At 47.3% G+C, this 15974-nt stretch overlaps 1 protein-coding gene across 1 annotated transcript in view; it reads right to left on the bottom strand.

Annotated features, from left to right (window-relative positions):
* LOC140391806 (E3 ubiquitin-protein ligase SH3RF3-like) overlaps positions 1-15530 on the bottom strand; it is a 597301-nt gene extending 581771 nt beyond the window's left edge. Inside the window, exon 1 of the mRNA XM_072476706.1 lies at positions 15112-15530. Coding sequence (XP_072332807.1) covers positions 15112-15486 — 375 coding nt within the window. The 5' untranslated portion in view covers positions 15487-15530. The remainder of the gene's footprint in view (positions 1-15111) is intronic.
* Positions 15531-15974: the final 444 nt, after the last annotated feature.

The following is a 15974-nucleotide window of genomic DNA, read 5'->3' as shown; positions in this document are numbered from 1 at the left end:
GATGTCTACTTAAGGGAGAGTGTAAAGTATAATCAAAGAGGGAGATTTTCAGTCATATTAAGGTATTGACAAGTGCTAATCTTGCTGTAATTTAGCATATATGTTGCCTACAAAATAGTGTTTGGTCAATATTGCCTTTAGTTTTTTTGCTACAGTAAAAATATTAAAACTTGAAATCTTGTGCAATCCCATTACGTTAATCACTAGGAATTCCAATTTAATTTTAAATATCATTGTCTTGACATGGATCATAACTCATCAAGGGTTGAGTTTGGATGAGAAAGAGGAGGGAATCTTGGGAGACTTGGGGAATATCACTATATATGCAAGAAGTCAAAGCACTGTTGGAAATTGTCTGGCTACCATCCGATTGGTAAAGGGTGAAACCAAATAAAGGTAGACTCAATCAGCTGAAAAACAGATACTGATTATGTGTCAAAGGTTGAAGCAAGCTCAAGAATGACGGGGTGGGACATCACAGAAGATGTTATTTATGACATTTATTAGGGCCATTTCATTGTCAAAAACCTGATTTGAAAGCTTTGAAGGCGGAGTTGCAGTGAAGATGTGCATGGATTGAGAAAACATGAACATATTCAGGAACTTTAGAGAGTGATTGTAGTTTGCATAGACAAAGGGGCCAAGAATGGATTTTCTGAGTGGTAGGTGGATATTAGCAATATTGAAAGGGTAGGTACAGTACCTGAGGATTGGGAATCAATTACAATATCAGTTAGAATGGAGTTCATGAAGTGAAGCTGGTGGTCAGCAGTTTAATGGGAATCGGGTTATGGGAGCAGGAAGTGGCCATATGGGCAAAATGGGATTGGAGAGAAAATGAAGGAAGATAAGACAGAAACGAGAGAAGTTACAAGGGGTGCGGTTAGCTGGATAAATGGAGTCAATCTTAGTGACAAAGTCCATAAGAGCCTCAAACAATAACAGAAAATACTGGACAATTTCAGCAGGTCTGACAGCATCTGTGGAGAGAAGGGAGCTAACGTTTCGAGTCTGGATGAACTTTGTCAAAGCTGGAGAGAACTGGAAACCGTTACCAGGAGACATGACCAGGATGGAAAAGATAAAGGTTTTTCTGGACACACTGCAATCAAATGGTGGTGGAGGATAGGTGGTTGAGTGGACCAAAAGTATTGTGGTTGATATAAGACCCACAATTAAGTAGCTGAGATATTGAAAATAAACTTCTGAGTGACTTTTTCCAGGATTAGCACAGAAGGAATGACAGTTGGAAAGACATTGGGTAATGGGGTAGTGAAACATATAAGGAAATACCAGCAATGCCACTGGATGTACACTAAAGGCATCCTGGAGTGAAAACCTCATTTTTCATTCCCTTTAACGCATCCAGATTGTGATTCTTGACTACTCCTCAAGAACGGGAGAAATCATGGAATGAGTAGATTGTACGCTGCTCCTTAATCCTCAAAGGCAATCAAAATGTTGAGCGATTGCACTGTTTTAATTTTAGAAAGCAGCCTGAGGTTGTGTATAGGCACTACTGGCCTTTAATCTGTTTGTGTGAAGGGAGAGAGTGCGAGTTTTCCACCATTGCATTAATCCAAAAATTAGTAAATGCATCTTAAAATTGAACTTGCCATCCCAACCTGAAATAGTGCAAGGTGCAAAAACAATAATATGGCATAGTCAGTTGGACAGTGTAGACAAGACACGTATTGCAGTCCCTTTTATGTAGGTATCGATCCATGTCCGTTCATCACTTGTGTAACTACACTTGAGCTGCAAAACTATTTCATTTTGGCAATGTACCTGACAGTTAAATGATTTTTAATCATTTTGTCGTTCCAAATAACATAAAAAATAAAACTGAAACTCATAATTCAGCATTCCGTACATATTGTACTTAGACATCAAGGTCAATAAGTGCAAGTCAACCCAAAATTACATGTATCATGCTGAAAATATGAAGCAACTGAACAGTTTTTTAAAAAAACACGTATGTAACTTTCACTTGTAACAACAGTAAATCAAAGTACCCACAGGATTGAAATCCTTCCAGAACATTTGACGTAATACTTTACAAAAATAGTGAAAACGTGTATCCTTAGAGTTGGGATAACATTTCATTTGACATCTAAAGATTTCTTCCAGAATCTCAGCTGGCAATACTCTTCCTGCATACCTTCAAAATACCGCACGCATTGCTGGATGTGTGTTTGCAATCCAGCAAACAAAAGCATGGGAGCCTGCAACTGTTGGAGGGCACAGTGAGATAGTCTTTCAGTTTTACTGTTAGCATTATTGTGTCCTCTCCCCAAAAGCCTTGACCTAAATACAGCCCAGGATGATGATTCTATTGATTTAAAATCATGCACAATCTAGATCCTATTCCCTGACATCATCACAATCAATCCCTATTTACATGGACAATCTATTCACTCTGAAGTAGTTGCATCCAAACTACAACAAAATATGGATTTTACTACCAATTGTAGGAATGCAGCAAGCCTCCATTAAAGCAAGATTACTGAACTGAGTAGTTCAGTCGAACAGCAACACCACTCCTGATAGCCCTGCTCCAAGAGGTGGAGTGGAGGGGTGGTTACGTCAGGTCAAATTCAGATTTGCACATAACAGTCAGTATAAAGTGTTTAATAAGAGGCACTCATTGTCTGAATCAAAGTCAGCCTGCTGAATAAAGTGATGTGACACAATGATAGCAGTATCACAGTGAACATTGCAATAGTGTACAAATCTTATTCTGATGTATTTATGGACAACTTTCAAAATATCTTGCCAATAGTTATCAATAAATGGCCTATAATATTGCAAAATGACTGATGTAGAGCTCAATCTTCAATGGTGCCATTCTCCTGCACCGAGGTAGTGGAAGAATAAACTACTGAATTTACTTCTCTTCATGAATTGTTTAAGACTATGAAAAGCCTCTTCTAGGTTTGCCCGCATAACTGACTTTTGCCAAATTGTCGAAAATTCTCATTCAATAGCTCAATCAATTTATCCCACAAATAACAAGTCAAGTAATCAGACAGAATTCAGTTTTCATTCCCGACCTGTACGTTAGTTGATCTCTGATGGAACAGCAGTTGCTGTGCTACAGTTAAAGTTCCTGAAGTTACTCGGATCCCGAATGAGAACCCAATTATTTTCAATTCGTAAAATTGCGAGGAAATGTTACTGCACCACAGGAGTGATAACACTAACTAATAGGTATCTTTTATATTCAAACAAACTTTAATTTAATCACAGAATTAACCACATTAGAAACAAAGAAATAGATTTACTGTTAACAGTTACAACAGTTCTTAAGAAAAAAAGAAGAAAGCAAAACCTACTTCCTAAACCTATATTCCAATTAAGCAAACCAATGTATATCAAATACCACTCATAAATAAAGTTAACAACCAGGGTTTTACTTGCTTTTCTCTGAGCAGAATGTTTGGAGAGAGAATCTTTTCAGGACCAAACTGAAACACTACTATTCAAATTAGAGTTCTAGGACCTACTGACTCTTCAAACAGACCTGGCTCCTCCAATTAGCTATGCCATCTGTACCCAAAGCATAAGACATTATTTTGTCTCTTCTTACAAGATATCCCTTGACTTGTTTAGCTAGGACCAAACACAATACCCCTTATAAATCATCTACACTCCAAGGATAATTCAAACCTAAACAATATTCAAGTGGCTAGCTATCTGTAAACAAGTAAATGGTTCTCAAGATCCAGTAGCAGAATGCTTCACCTGAAAAGCAATGATTACCTCGCTTTTATGACACCTTAATCACCACTCTAGCATCATATTGTATGTGTGCTTCTTTACCCAGGTTTTAATAACATTGCTGCAAAAGGATAAAATATGACAATTTATTACATTCATCACATTATGCCCCAAGATAGGAAAGGGAAATTATGAGGTTTCTACCTCAGATCACTAACCAACGTCTGAAAATATTTGTGCGTGAAGCCATCCAAGTATGAGTAGGGTCAGGTTGGGCCATAATATTCCCTGTGATCAAATAGCTTGCTGGCAGTAATTTCTAGCCTCATGTTATTTTGGAAAACTTGCAGAGTAAGGTTATACCTCAAATCCACCCTGCATTTTACCTACAAGTACACCCAGTAGCCCAGTTATCTCATAGAAATGCCAAGATTCAACTGTACTTCAAGGTACTTTACAAAATGTTTTTATTCCACGGGAAATAATATTATTCTGTGCAACCACTTCAGAAAAGTTTCTGGGTACAGTCCAGCAATATGCTCTGAAATGTGGAATTGATGCGGTGCATATTCTAATGCCAAGAGATTTTGTAAGGCATAAAACATTATTTCAAATTGAGTAGCAGCAGAAATTGAAAGCCCCTTATCACAAAATTGAACTTCATTCAGGAAAACCTTGAAACAAATTATAAATTTGGCATGTGAGGAGTTAAAAATAGATTTTAGTACGCCACTGCAGTCTCGTATCCGATATGTAGGTGGTGAAATGATAGGTTAGAGCAAGGGAAACAGTGAGCTTTCAAACTACACTTGAAGACCATGATGGAAAGCTTCAAATTAATGCTCGCAATTAAATACAAAATCAGCAGGTGTTTGGACATCTTAGCAGATAAGACATCCTGTTCTCTGTGTGACTCAAATGACGCAAATAATGAAATTGACCCATTATTCCTGCGCCTACACAGCATAATCACCAGAAGCAGATGCTGACAGCTCTGCCACTAAATAATAAATCTTGTGCCCTATAACCTAGGGACAGACTAGTCTGTGATTTCAATCGTATTACTGAGATTAATACCTTCTGTTCTCGTATCAACCATTCACCAAAAGAAATTGAACAAAATAATCATTTAAATGTATTTTATTAAAGAGCAATGTTGCATATAAATTAGATCTGAATGTCCAGGTTTAAAATATGTTTGTCATAAATAATATATACAGTCGCATTATATGAAGTCATATAGGAGCATCTATAGGTGTATGAGAAAATAACGACTCCTACCATCCAACAGCACTCCCCCATACTTTTTCACATTCCTTATCAATTCAAATATAAATGAAACAAACCAAAAGCAACAAAAAGGCAAAATACTGCAGTTTCTAGAAAGCTGAAATAAAAACGTACAATTCTGGAGATACACAACAAATCCACAGTATTTGTGGGGGGAGAAACAGAGATAACAGGAGGGACCTTACTGCCTTATTCTCTGAGTGGGTCCATTTCCAAGTTAAGAACTCCATCCCCCAATCAGCGGGCCTTCTGGTTTCTCTTTCCCTGCCATCCAAGTTAGGAGAGATGGGGAAGGGATTGGTAGGGGAGGAGGGGGTTACAGCTCTAATGGAGCAATGAAGGATCGCTATTTGAAGGGTAGTCAAGTTGGCAGCACTGTGTGATATGATTCACTCAGTGTGAGGCAGGAGCTAGGAGGCAAATGCACAAAAGGGGGTGTGGAGAGGCTGTCCCCAGCATCTCTGCATTTGCTCTTAGAAGCACTAAGGCCACATAGGGAAATACTTTCTCCAGAGGAAGGAGGAGTTTAGCCTGCCACACCAACTTGGCTGGACGTCGCAGAGAATCTGAGCAGTGGAGTCTGATGCTGAGGACATGCAACTAGTGCCATAACCGGTTCAATAACCTGATAAGACCCAATAAGGTGAATGCCCTGCGATTCACATCTGGCAGCCACCACTCTCTCAACAATGTTAGCAGTCTTCCGCTCAGATATCTTGTAAGCCACAAATTGGCCCATAACTTCCGGTGGGGTGGCAATTGAGTCAGATTGCTACTCACTCACTCTACCGAAAAATCAAGCCACTTCTATCTTGCCCGACCTTCCAATTCAGACCGGGTGAGATCTGTGTAGTGCAGCAGGTTCCCGAGGCCTACAGTTGCAGATAGCGCAGTAAGTGAGTCAAGCACCCTTTCTTATGGCACTAGCTGTTGTAAATGAGTTAAGTTTAAAGATCAAGGCAGACAGTGGAGAGGCTTTTGGGGAGATTGAATCAGGCCTGAGGTCAGGGGTCGGGGATGGCCGTGGAGGGTTGGGTCTGGGGGTGGGTTGGGCCTTAGTAGGGGGGGGGGGGTTGGATATCGGCTAGGGCATTGGGATTCAGGGTCAGGCTGGCGTTAGGAGAGGGGATGGAGGAGATAAATCTGGAGGTGGGTCGAGTTGGGCCTGGCGGGTGTTGGGTATGTGGGGATCATGTTGGGCCTGTGTGGCTGGGGGGAGGGGGGAAGAGGGCTGGACCTCAGTGGGGTGGGACTGGTGGAAGGGTATTGGGATTGAATCGAGCCTCAGTTGAGGGTTGGGTCAGGACAAGGGGCCATACCAGGGATTGGGGATAATCAGTAGTCAGGGCTGGGGGAATCCTTTGGGGGGTGGCCCATGGGGGTTCAGAGGAGGTCAGTATAACAGTATAATAGTTACCCAGAAGCTTGAAGTGATTTAATTTTTCTAACTTTTTCTGGTTACCTATTGCAGTTTGAAAGTTGGAACAATCCAAGTTTATTTATGCAATTTATTTTGCATTATTGGATGGTTCCCAGCCTAGGGCAATTGCCGAAAGGAAGTTTGAACTTTGTAGGCAATTGCAATGAAATTCCTACCTGGGATCATCCCAGGAAGGTCCCAGTGCATCTTTGTGGTACCCCCCGCCCAGTTACACTGCCCTGGAGCTAGGAAGTTATGGCCCATCATAATTTCTCCCCAGTAGATTTCACCCCCACAACCCAAAGATGCGCAGGGTAGGTGGATTGGCCATGCTAAATTGTCCCTTAACTGGAAAAAATGTATTGGGTACTCTAAATTTATTTTTAAAAAATAATTTCTCCCTAGTTTTCTCTTTAAGTCTCAATTAAAAATACAATATTGACCTTCAACCATGACTATCCCACAGTTACACCCCCCCCCCCCCCCAAATATCTTGCCTCCATCGTTAGCAATTAATTTATCACAAACTATCCTAACTCTTTGCCTTTTCCCATGACAGGAGAAGATAGTCCACAGCCGTCAGGGGAGGCAGAGAAGAGGGGATGGAACTGATTCGACGGCCATCCTGATGGCAATAGAGAAGAATGTCCTGGAGATCGGTAGGGTGGTAGCACTGCAGTTCGTTGCCAATGAAAAGATGGGGGTGGCTGGAAATCCGATGAAAGCGTTATATGTCACACAGCCACATGCCGCTGACACATCAGTCATGTTGAATTGACATGTGCAGTACATTCAATGTCATGATCTGCACTGTGCTAAGGTAGACTCAATTTCACCGACATGCAGCACTACAGCATGTCTTCCATCTCCCACAGGTATATTGCTGGAGATGCAACAAGAGATGAGGGAAGAGGAATTGCAGTCCTCAGGGGAGGGAACATCACTCTGATGAGGCACCTTTACATGACGCATGAATCACCCCACCAGCGCAGACACACACATTGGTGGGTCCAACATCAAATAGGTAAGGAAGCACAGAGTTGGGCACATCACTTGGGATCAGGACCAGATGTTTAAGGCAAGGACAGTCATGGAGAGTCTTCATCAGAGGCCTGAGTACAGTGATGCTGAACCTTTGAGCCCTACATTAACAGATATTGTGGAACAGGATCAGGAAACAAAAGTGCATTGGTCAGAATTTCCAGGGCATTGCACAATAAATGAAGGAGTCCATCTCCAGCATGAGTGCTGTATGTCCTAGGTATTTGCACTGTGACCACCTCCGTTGAAAACGTGGCAGTCCAATCATTTGGAACCAGGTACGGGGCCCGCCCAAAGGGCGGGAAGCCCCTGGGGACCATAAAGTAAAGCCCCCAAGTTCAAATTGTTCTTCTTGGCAGGGTCACTCAACAACACGAATCAACCCCTGAGAGTGAACTGCCCAAGCTGCCGCACCAACCAAGTAAGTCTCAAGTCAATGCTCGCTACGAGATAGGTGCTCCTAGCTACAAGTCCATACCAGCTTTTGAATCCTGCAGACTCAGGACCTGAACGAAAGGCCATTTGTTCCCCTGACCTGGTGGGCCTTTTAGTGATAGAAATAGTCTAGAAAGTAGAGTTAGATGCATAAGTAGTGACTTACTGTATATAATAAATGTGTTTTGTTTTGAATCTTACTAATTGATGTGTTGAGTTAGTGATCAGTACTTGAACGTGAACCTCGTGGCGGTATCATAAAGATACCTGGCGACTCTAGAGCAAAGGTTAAACAGAGCAAATTACGAATGAAGAGCCAACCAAAAGTTAGCAACAATACCAGCTGCACATTAAAGTCATGGTATATCTTCCGATTGACAAAAATGCTTAGCTGTTCCAATGTCGCCTTGGTCACTACGTGGATACAGTCTGCAAAGCCCTGGCCCTGTAGAAAATCTCAGAGGGAAACAGAGCCAACAGCCCTCTGGACTTGACTGATTGCATCTATCTCAAATTTAATGCAGTTTGAAGCCTGGCTGTAATACAGTTGTGGGCTACAAATCGCGAGATCCCAACGATGTCAGCAGTTGAGCCCTGGAATGGATTAGGCACAAGCATTGAGGGCTGAGTCACTATAGCAGCCATAGGCAATAGGTGCCCACCTGCTCCTATTAGCCTGATGTCTTCCTCCAACATGGTGCAGAGGTCTGCAACTATCTGCCACAAATGCTGGTCCAGGAAGCTGAGCCTTGGCCTATAGACCCTGAGCTGTGGAATTTTGCCTCCGTCTAGGTGTTGCCCTATGGCCATTCCCTTTGTTTCAATAACCTGCATATGCCTGTTTATGCAGTTGCTGCTGCCCCAGGAGTTGCTGCCTCAGTCATGAAGGGTGTTGAGCTGGAGGATGTTGCACCTCCTCCCCAGTGGTCCACACTGAATATGTCACGATACAACCTCACAAACTAGGTCACTTGTCCCTCAGAGGTGGCCAAGACAGTTCAAAGAAATAACACCAAGTTGCTATGCCAAAACAAAATCAGTGAGCTGAGCCTGAAAGACCTGCCCATGTTAACACAAGCATTTGACTGCTCCTGGCCTCAAGTTTGCTAGTTTCACCTATTATAATGCTGCTATCCCATCAGGTTCCATCTTCAATGACTTCCCTCTGTGCACTTTGAGGCACGATCAATTGAACAAAGACTAGAGTTGGATACAACTGAGGTTTTATTGCTCTAAGATGTGTGGCCTCCCACAGCAGCTGGTGAAATGGCTGCTGAATGGAGGACACGCATATTTATACTCCGCCTACTGGGAAGAGCCAGCAGGCAGGGACTACCGGCGAACCTATAGTACAGGTCCTACCTTACATCACCTAATACAGGTGCAACAGTGGTTTACCACATTCACCCCCTGTTAAAATTGAGTCCGGCAGGGATGGTGGAGAACTATACACAGCAATGAATTTATATTAACAGTATTTGATCAGGAAAAAAATGTCTTTTGAAAGTCCGGTGCCAGGTAGAGATTTAACCAGTCTGGTGCCTTGATGTTCCGTTGGGAGCGACGTAACGGTGGCGGCGATGTCGACGCTGGCCTGATGTTCGTAGACTCCGGGAGCGTGCCGAAATCCTCTTTATCCTCGGGCGTGGGTAAGGGAAGGACTGATGGTCCTGGTGGGGTTAATGCTGGGAGCGCCGGGGGAGGGGAGGGTGGCGCGGGGCCGGAGAGGTGTGTGTGTGTGGAACCTGCTGGTGCCAGGTCCCTGAGGGAGACGGCATCTTGGCGGCCATCGGGGTACGCCACATAGGCATACTGGGGGTTGGCATGAAGCAATTGCACCCTTTCCACCAACAGGTCCGCCTTGTGGACTACGGAGCAGGACTGGTCCTGGAGCTGCGAGCCAAGTCGGGAACGACACTCTGGATGTGGACTTCCTGGGGAAGGCAAAAAGACGTTCATGGGGTGTGTTCTTAGTAGCGGTGCACAGCAGTGACCGAATGGAGTGGAGTGCATCAGGGAGGACCTCCTGCCAGCGAGAGGCTGGGAGGTTCCTGGACCGTAGGGCCAGTTGAACGGCCCTCCATACCGTCCCGTTCTACCTCTCTACTTGCCCGTTTCCCCGGGGGTTATAGCTGGTCATCCTGCTGGAGGTGATACCCCTGCTGAGCAGGAACTGACGCAGCTCATCGCTCATGAATGAGGATCCCCTGTCACTATGGATATAGGCGGGGAAACCGAACAGAGCGAAGATAGTGTTTAGGGCTTTGATGACGGTGGCAGGCATCATGTCGAGCATTGGATGGCGAAGGGGAATCTGGAGTACTCATCGACCACACTGAGAATATACGTGTTTCCGTCAGTGGAGGGGAGGGGCCCTTTGAAATCCACGCTGAGGCGTACAAAGGGGCGGGAGGCCTTCACCAGTCGCGCATGGTCTGGCTGGTAGAAGTGCGGCTTGCACTCCGCACAGACCTGGCAGTCCCTGGTGATTGTCTGTACTCCTCGACGGAGTATGGCAGGTTGCGGGGCCTTTATGAAATGGCACAACCGTGTGATTCCCGGGTGACAAAGGCTGTCGTGCAGGGTCCGGAGTCGGTCTACTTGTGCGCTGGCACATGTACCTCGGGATAGGGCATCTGGGGGCTCGTTGAGTTTGCCGGGGCGATACAAAATCTCGTAATTATAGGTGGAGAGCTCGATCCTCCACCGCAAGATTTTATCGTTTTTGATCTTGCCCCGCTGTGTGTTGCTGAACATGAAGGCTACCGACTGTTGGTCAGTGAGGAGAGTAAAACTCCTGCCGGCCAGGTAATGCCTCCAATGCCGCACAGCTTCAACGATAGCTTGGGCCTCTTTTTCGACGGATGAGTGCCAAATTTCTGAGGCATGAAGGGTGCAGCAAAAGAATGCCACGGGTCTGCCTGTCTGATTGAGGGTGGCGGCTAGGGCGACGTCCGATGCGTCGCTCTCTACTTGAAAGGGCAGTGTCTCATCTACTGCGTGCATCCCGGCCTTGGCGATATCGGCTCTGATACGGGCGAAGGCCTGCTGTGCCTCGGCCGTAGGGGAAAATGGGTGGACTGAATGAGTGGGCGAGCCTTGTCCCCATAGTATGGGACCCACTGGGCGTAGTACAAGAAGAACCCCAGGCAGCGTTTAAGGGCCTTGGGAGTGGGGGAGGGGAAGCTCCATGAGGGGGTGCATGCGGTCGGGATCGGGCCCCAGAACTCCGTTCTGGACCACATAGCCGAGTATGGCTAAACGGGTCGTGCTAAACACGTACCTCTCCTTGTAGGTGAGGTTGAGGAGAGTGGCGGTGTGGAGAAATTTGGCAAGATTGGCACCGTGGTCCTGCTGGTCATGGCCGCAGATAGTGACGTTGTCTAGGTACGGGAAAATGGTGACGTTGTCTATGTACGGGAAGGTGGCCCGCAAACCGTACCAGTCGACCATTCGGCCCATCTCCCTTTGGAAGACCGAGACCGTTAGTGACGCCGAAGGGAACCCTGAAGAAGTGATAAGAAACGACCGTCCGCCTCGAAAGCAGTGTATGGATGGTCTGATTTACGAATGGGGAGCTGGTGGTAGGCGGATTTGAGGTCTACCGTTGAGAAGACCCGGTACTGATTGACCATATCAGATATGCGTGGGAGGGGGTACGCGTCGAGCTGTATGTACCGATTGATGGCCTGGCTGTCTCCACGACCATTCTGTGTTTCTCCCCAGTTTTAACGACTACCACTTGGGTTCTCCAGGGGCTTTTGCTGGCCTCGATAATGCCCTCCCGAAGCAGCCGCTGGACCCCGGACCTGTGAAGGTCCTGTCCTGGGTGCTGTACCGTCTGCTCCTGGTGGCGACGGGTTTGTAATCCGAGGTTAGATTGGCAAAGAGGGAAGGCAAATCGACCTTTATGGTCGCGAGGCCGCACACAGTGAGGGGTGGTAGGGGCCCGCCGAATTTGAGGGTTAGGCTCTGGAGGTTACACTGGAAGTCCAGGCCGAGTAGTAGGGCAGCGCAGAGTTAGAGAGGACATAGAGGCAGGAGCCGCTGAATTCTACGCCCTGGACCGTGAGTGTGACCGTGCAGAACCCCCGGATTGCGACGGAATGGGATCCGGAGGTCAGGGAAATTCTTTGGTTGGTGGGGTGTACCGTGAGGAAGCAGCGCCTTACCATATTCGGGTGTATGAAGCTTTTGGTGCTCCCAGAGTCCAGCAGGCAAGAGGTCACGTGGCCGTTGATTTTCACATGGTCGATGCGGTGGCCAGGTTGTGCGGACGAGACTGGTTGATCGTCACTGAGGCGAGTCGTGGTCGGTCGTCGCTGACGTCGGATGATGGGGAGCCTGGGGGGCCCAGGTCCTGGAATGCTGTTGGTGTCCATGTCCCATGGGGGAGACAAGATGGCGGTGCCTGAAGATCCCGCGGGGGACAAAATGGCGGCGCCCATGTGCCGCACATTGCAGCGGTTGGACCAGATGGTGGCGCCCATGGGCCGCGCGTGGCCCCGGGAGGTGAAGATGGCGGCGCCCACTGGCCGCGCGTAGTCCGGGGGGGTGAAGATGGCGGCTCCCACTGGCCACGGATGGTCCGTGGAGATGAAGATGGCGGCGCCCATTGTGTGTAGGCTAGGGGGGTGGGGGCAATAGCGGCAACTGCGCGGGCCTGGCACACCGCGGCGAAGTGCCCCTTTTTGCCGCAACCTTGCAAAGGGTAGCGCGGACCGGGCAGCATTGGCGAGGGTGCTTCTGCTGGCCACAGAAGTAACATCGGGGACCCCCGGGGTGCGCAGGCTGGCGTGTGGCGCAGGCGTACTGGCTGGGTAAGGCCCCCGCTGGGGCGGCCATCTGTGGGGTCCACGAGGGGTAGGCCGCATGGCTGGTGGGGTAGGCCTGAATGTTACGTGAGGGAACCGTCATGGAGAGCGCTAGCTTCTTTGTTTCAGCTAGGTCGAGCGTGGCCCCCTCTAACAGTCCTTGGCGTATGAGGTCCGACCCAATCCCCATTACGAACGCGTCCCACATAAGAAGGTTGAAATGTTCGGTGGCCGTAATGCCCTGACAGTCACAGTCCCGGACTAGTGGGATTAGGGCCCACCAGAAGTCTTCTATGGACTCACCAGGGAGTTGAGAGCGAGTGGCGAGTACGTGCCTGGCGAAGAGCGTGTTCGTTTTCTGTGCGTAGTTTTCTTTGAGAAGCGCCATGGCATCGGCATAATTCGGGGCGTCCTGGATCAGCGGAAACACGCTGGAGCTCAACCTTGAGTACAGGATCTGAGCCTCCGGAACAGGGGTGGTCATTGAGTTGATGTACACCTCGAAGAAAGCTATCCAGTGATTAAAGCCCTTTTTGGCGTCGCTTGATTGCGGATCTAGCTGCAGGCGATCTGGTTTGATTCGAAGGTCCATCTTTCAGAAAATCTTAGAGCAATAAATTTAGGCATGATCAATTGAACAAAGACTAGAGTTGGATACAACTGAGGCTTTATTGCTCTAAGATGTGTGGCCTCCCACCGCAGCTGGCGAAATAGCTGCTGAATGGAGGACAGGCATATTTATACTCCGCCTACTGGGCGGAGCCAGCAGGCGGGGACTACCGGCGAACCTGTGGTACAGGTCCTATCTTACATCACCTAATACAGGTGCAACAGTGGTTTACCACACACTTGCCTTCTTCAACCTGAGGAGCTGCAAACACAGTGTGCAGCCCATGCGCTGTTGGGATCGAGGGCTTTTAATTGCTATTTTAAGTGCTACAATCGGCTTCCTGCCTCAGCCATGTGGATTCCCTGACGCAGTCCCAACCCTGCCCTTGGAAAGCCAGAAGGGACTGGGATCACATCAGGATCCTGGCCTGATGTTATTCTCTGACTTTTTCCAGTCACACATGCCCAGAATCCTCCTCCACCAGCCGAGGAAAATTCTACCCCATGTTTCATTTTACAAACAGAATTTTTTTGACCATTTCAGCAGGTCTGACAGCATCTGTGGGGAGGGAACGAAGCTAACGTTTCGAGCCTGGATGACTCTTTCATCACCCAGACTCAAAACAATAGTTTTGTTCTCTCCCTGAAGATGCTGACAAACCTGATGAAATTGTCCAGCAATTTCTGTTTTGTTTTGTATTTCAGCATCCGCAATAATTTGCTTTTATTTCATTAAATGAAACTTTGTTGACCTCAAACGTGAACTCGGTTTCTCTCGCCACAGATGCTGACAGACCTGCAGAGTATTTTCTGCACTCTCTGTTCTGGAACCTAACAGGGAAGTCTAGTCTTAATCTCAATTATACCTTCGTCCATGAGCTGTCCTCCACTTCCCTCAACATATAATGTCACTCACCCACAAATTGCCAATAGTACCTATCATTCACACCCAAAACACAGTTGATTACATAATGCAAGCATATTTTGGGTTTTTTCTGTAAATAACGTGTGCTGAACTGGAAGCGGTAAGAATCCTGAGGTGGTATCTTCAAACTTAAAGTGACCCACCCATTGACCCACTTGTCTGAGTTCCTCTGTGTTCACCTCTGTTTCCCTGGAAGGAAGGAGATGCCCCCGTCCCTGTCCCCTATGATCTGTTCACCATGGCAAATTATTTATGAGTCAGTTAGCTCCCAGCTTCACTATCCCATTTCATGGAAAGCTTTCGTCTTTTCCAAACGTACCAAATGGCAATTTTCTAACTGAGCTGTCAGAAATTTGCCATCTGCCCAGTAGATTGTGGAGGATCGATATTTGTGAAGAATCGGGCTGACACATTTGCCAATTTGACGCCGGATCCGCAAGTTGACATTTTGTATCTGAAGCCAAAAGCTGTTTACTATTTGCTTTTTAATTCGATGTGCATTGATATGACCTCAGACGCCAACACAAACTCTTCCCTGAGAGCTCAGCAGGGACATATTCAGAATTACTAAAACGAGTTAAAGTGCTTGGCAAGAAAGAAGCTGAAATATCAAAGGGAAACCAAGTCAAGCATCTTTAAATACATCCATCAATTCAAAAGCGACTGGCAAGTCGCTCTGGATCGTTGGTAGTGTCGGTGTCAATGCGAAATAGTCCAAATTGGGAAATGCCTCCTTTCAAGAAGGGCCAAGACCCAGATTGCTGCATGTCATGCTCTCAAACATTTAGTATATCTCACAACTGCAGCAGGGGCACAAGTATGAAAAACAATAAATCCCCCCCCCCCCAGCACGTTACCTTTCCTGGAGAACTGCGGCTGGCGCTTGTGGGGTGGTCCTTCAGGCTGGTCCCCAGGGATGAAGACGCGGGGCACCCTGCGCTCCCCGAGGCTGACGAGCAGGGGCCAGAGGTCGGCGTTGACCTCCCGTTTCTCGGTCTCTGTTTAATCCCATCCAGTAACCTGACCAGCAGGATGTTGGCCGGCAGCTCCTCCACGCCGCAGTCCACCAGGATCCTGCACTCCGGGCACCGCAGCTCGTTCCTGGAGCTGACAATCTTCTCCAAGCAGCGCTTGCAGAAGGTGTGCTGACAGGGCAGCACCTTGGCCGTGGTGTCCAACCTCTCCAAGCACACGGAGCACTCCAGCAAGTCCAGCAGGGAAGACTCGTCCATCTTGAAGCATGGATCTGGGACCTGGGGACAGGGAGAGGGGGAGAGGGGGGGGGGGGGGGGGGGCGGGAGGAGAGAGAGGTGGGGGGGGGGGATCTTTTCTCGCTTACATTATACCCCCACCAAAGCAGGCGATGGTGGCCTCTTGACAAGCTGCATTTTTTCCTTAAACTGTTCCCCAGAGAAAGAGATGAAGTCAGAAGCCGGCCGCAGAGTGCTGCATCTGACTGCTTACTGACTGCTCCGACACTGGCAGCTTGCCGTGTGTCTACATCTCCACCACCTCCCGTCACACGATCACACCAGCCCTTTAATTCATCTTTAAAATCCAACACTGGCGATGTCCCAGTTTTCCTCGTGCGGACAGACTCTCTCCTCTTTACAAGTCCCAATAGTTAAACCGGGCGGATGGAACATAAATAGTGAAGAAAACCAAAAGGGATCTGACTTGTCCCAGAGCAAAGCAACAATGTACCTCTGTCCCCTGACAC

Source organism: Scyliorhinus torazame, chromosome 15 (genome assembly GCF_047496885.1).
Source record: "Scyliorhinus torazame isolate Kashiwa2021f chromosome 15, sScyTor2.1, whole genome shotgun sequence".
NCBI lineage: Eukaryota > Metazoa > Chordata > Chondrichthyes > Carcharhiniformes > Scyliorhinidae > Scyliorhinus > Scyliorhinus torazame.
The sequence above is the reverse complement of the archived record's forward strand: the minus strand, read 5'-3'. Positions and strand labels throughout refer to the sequence as shown.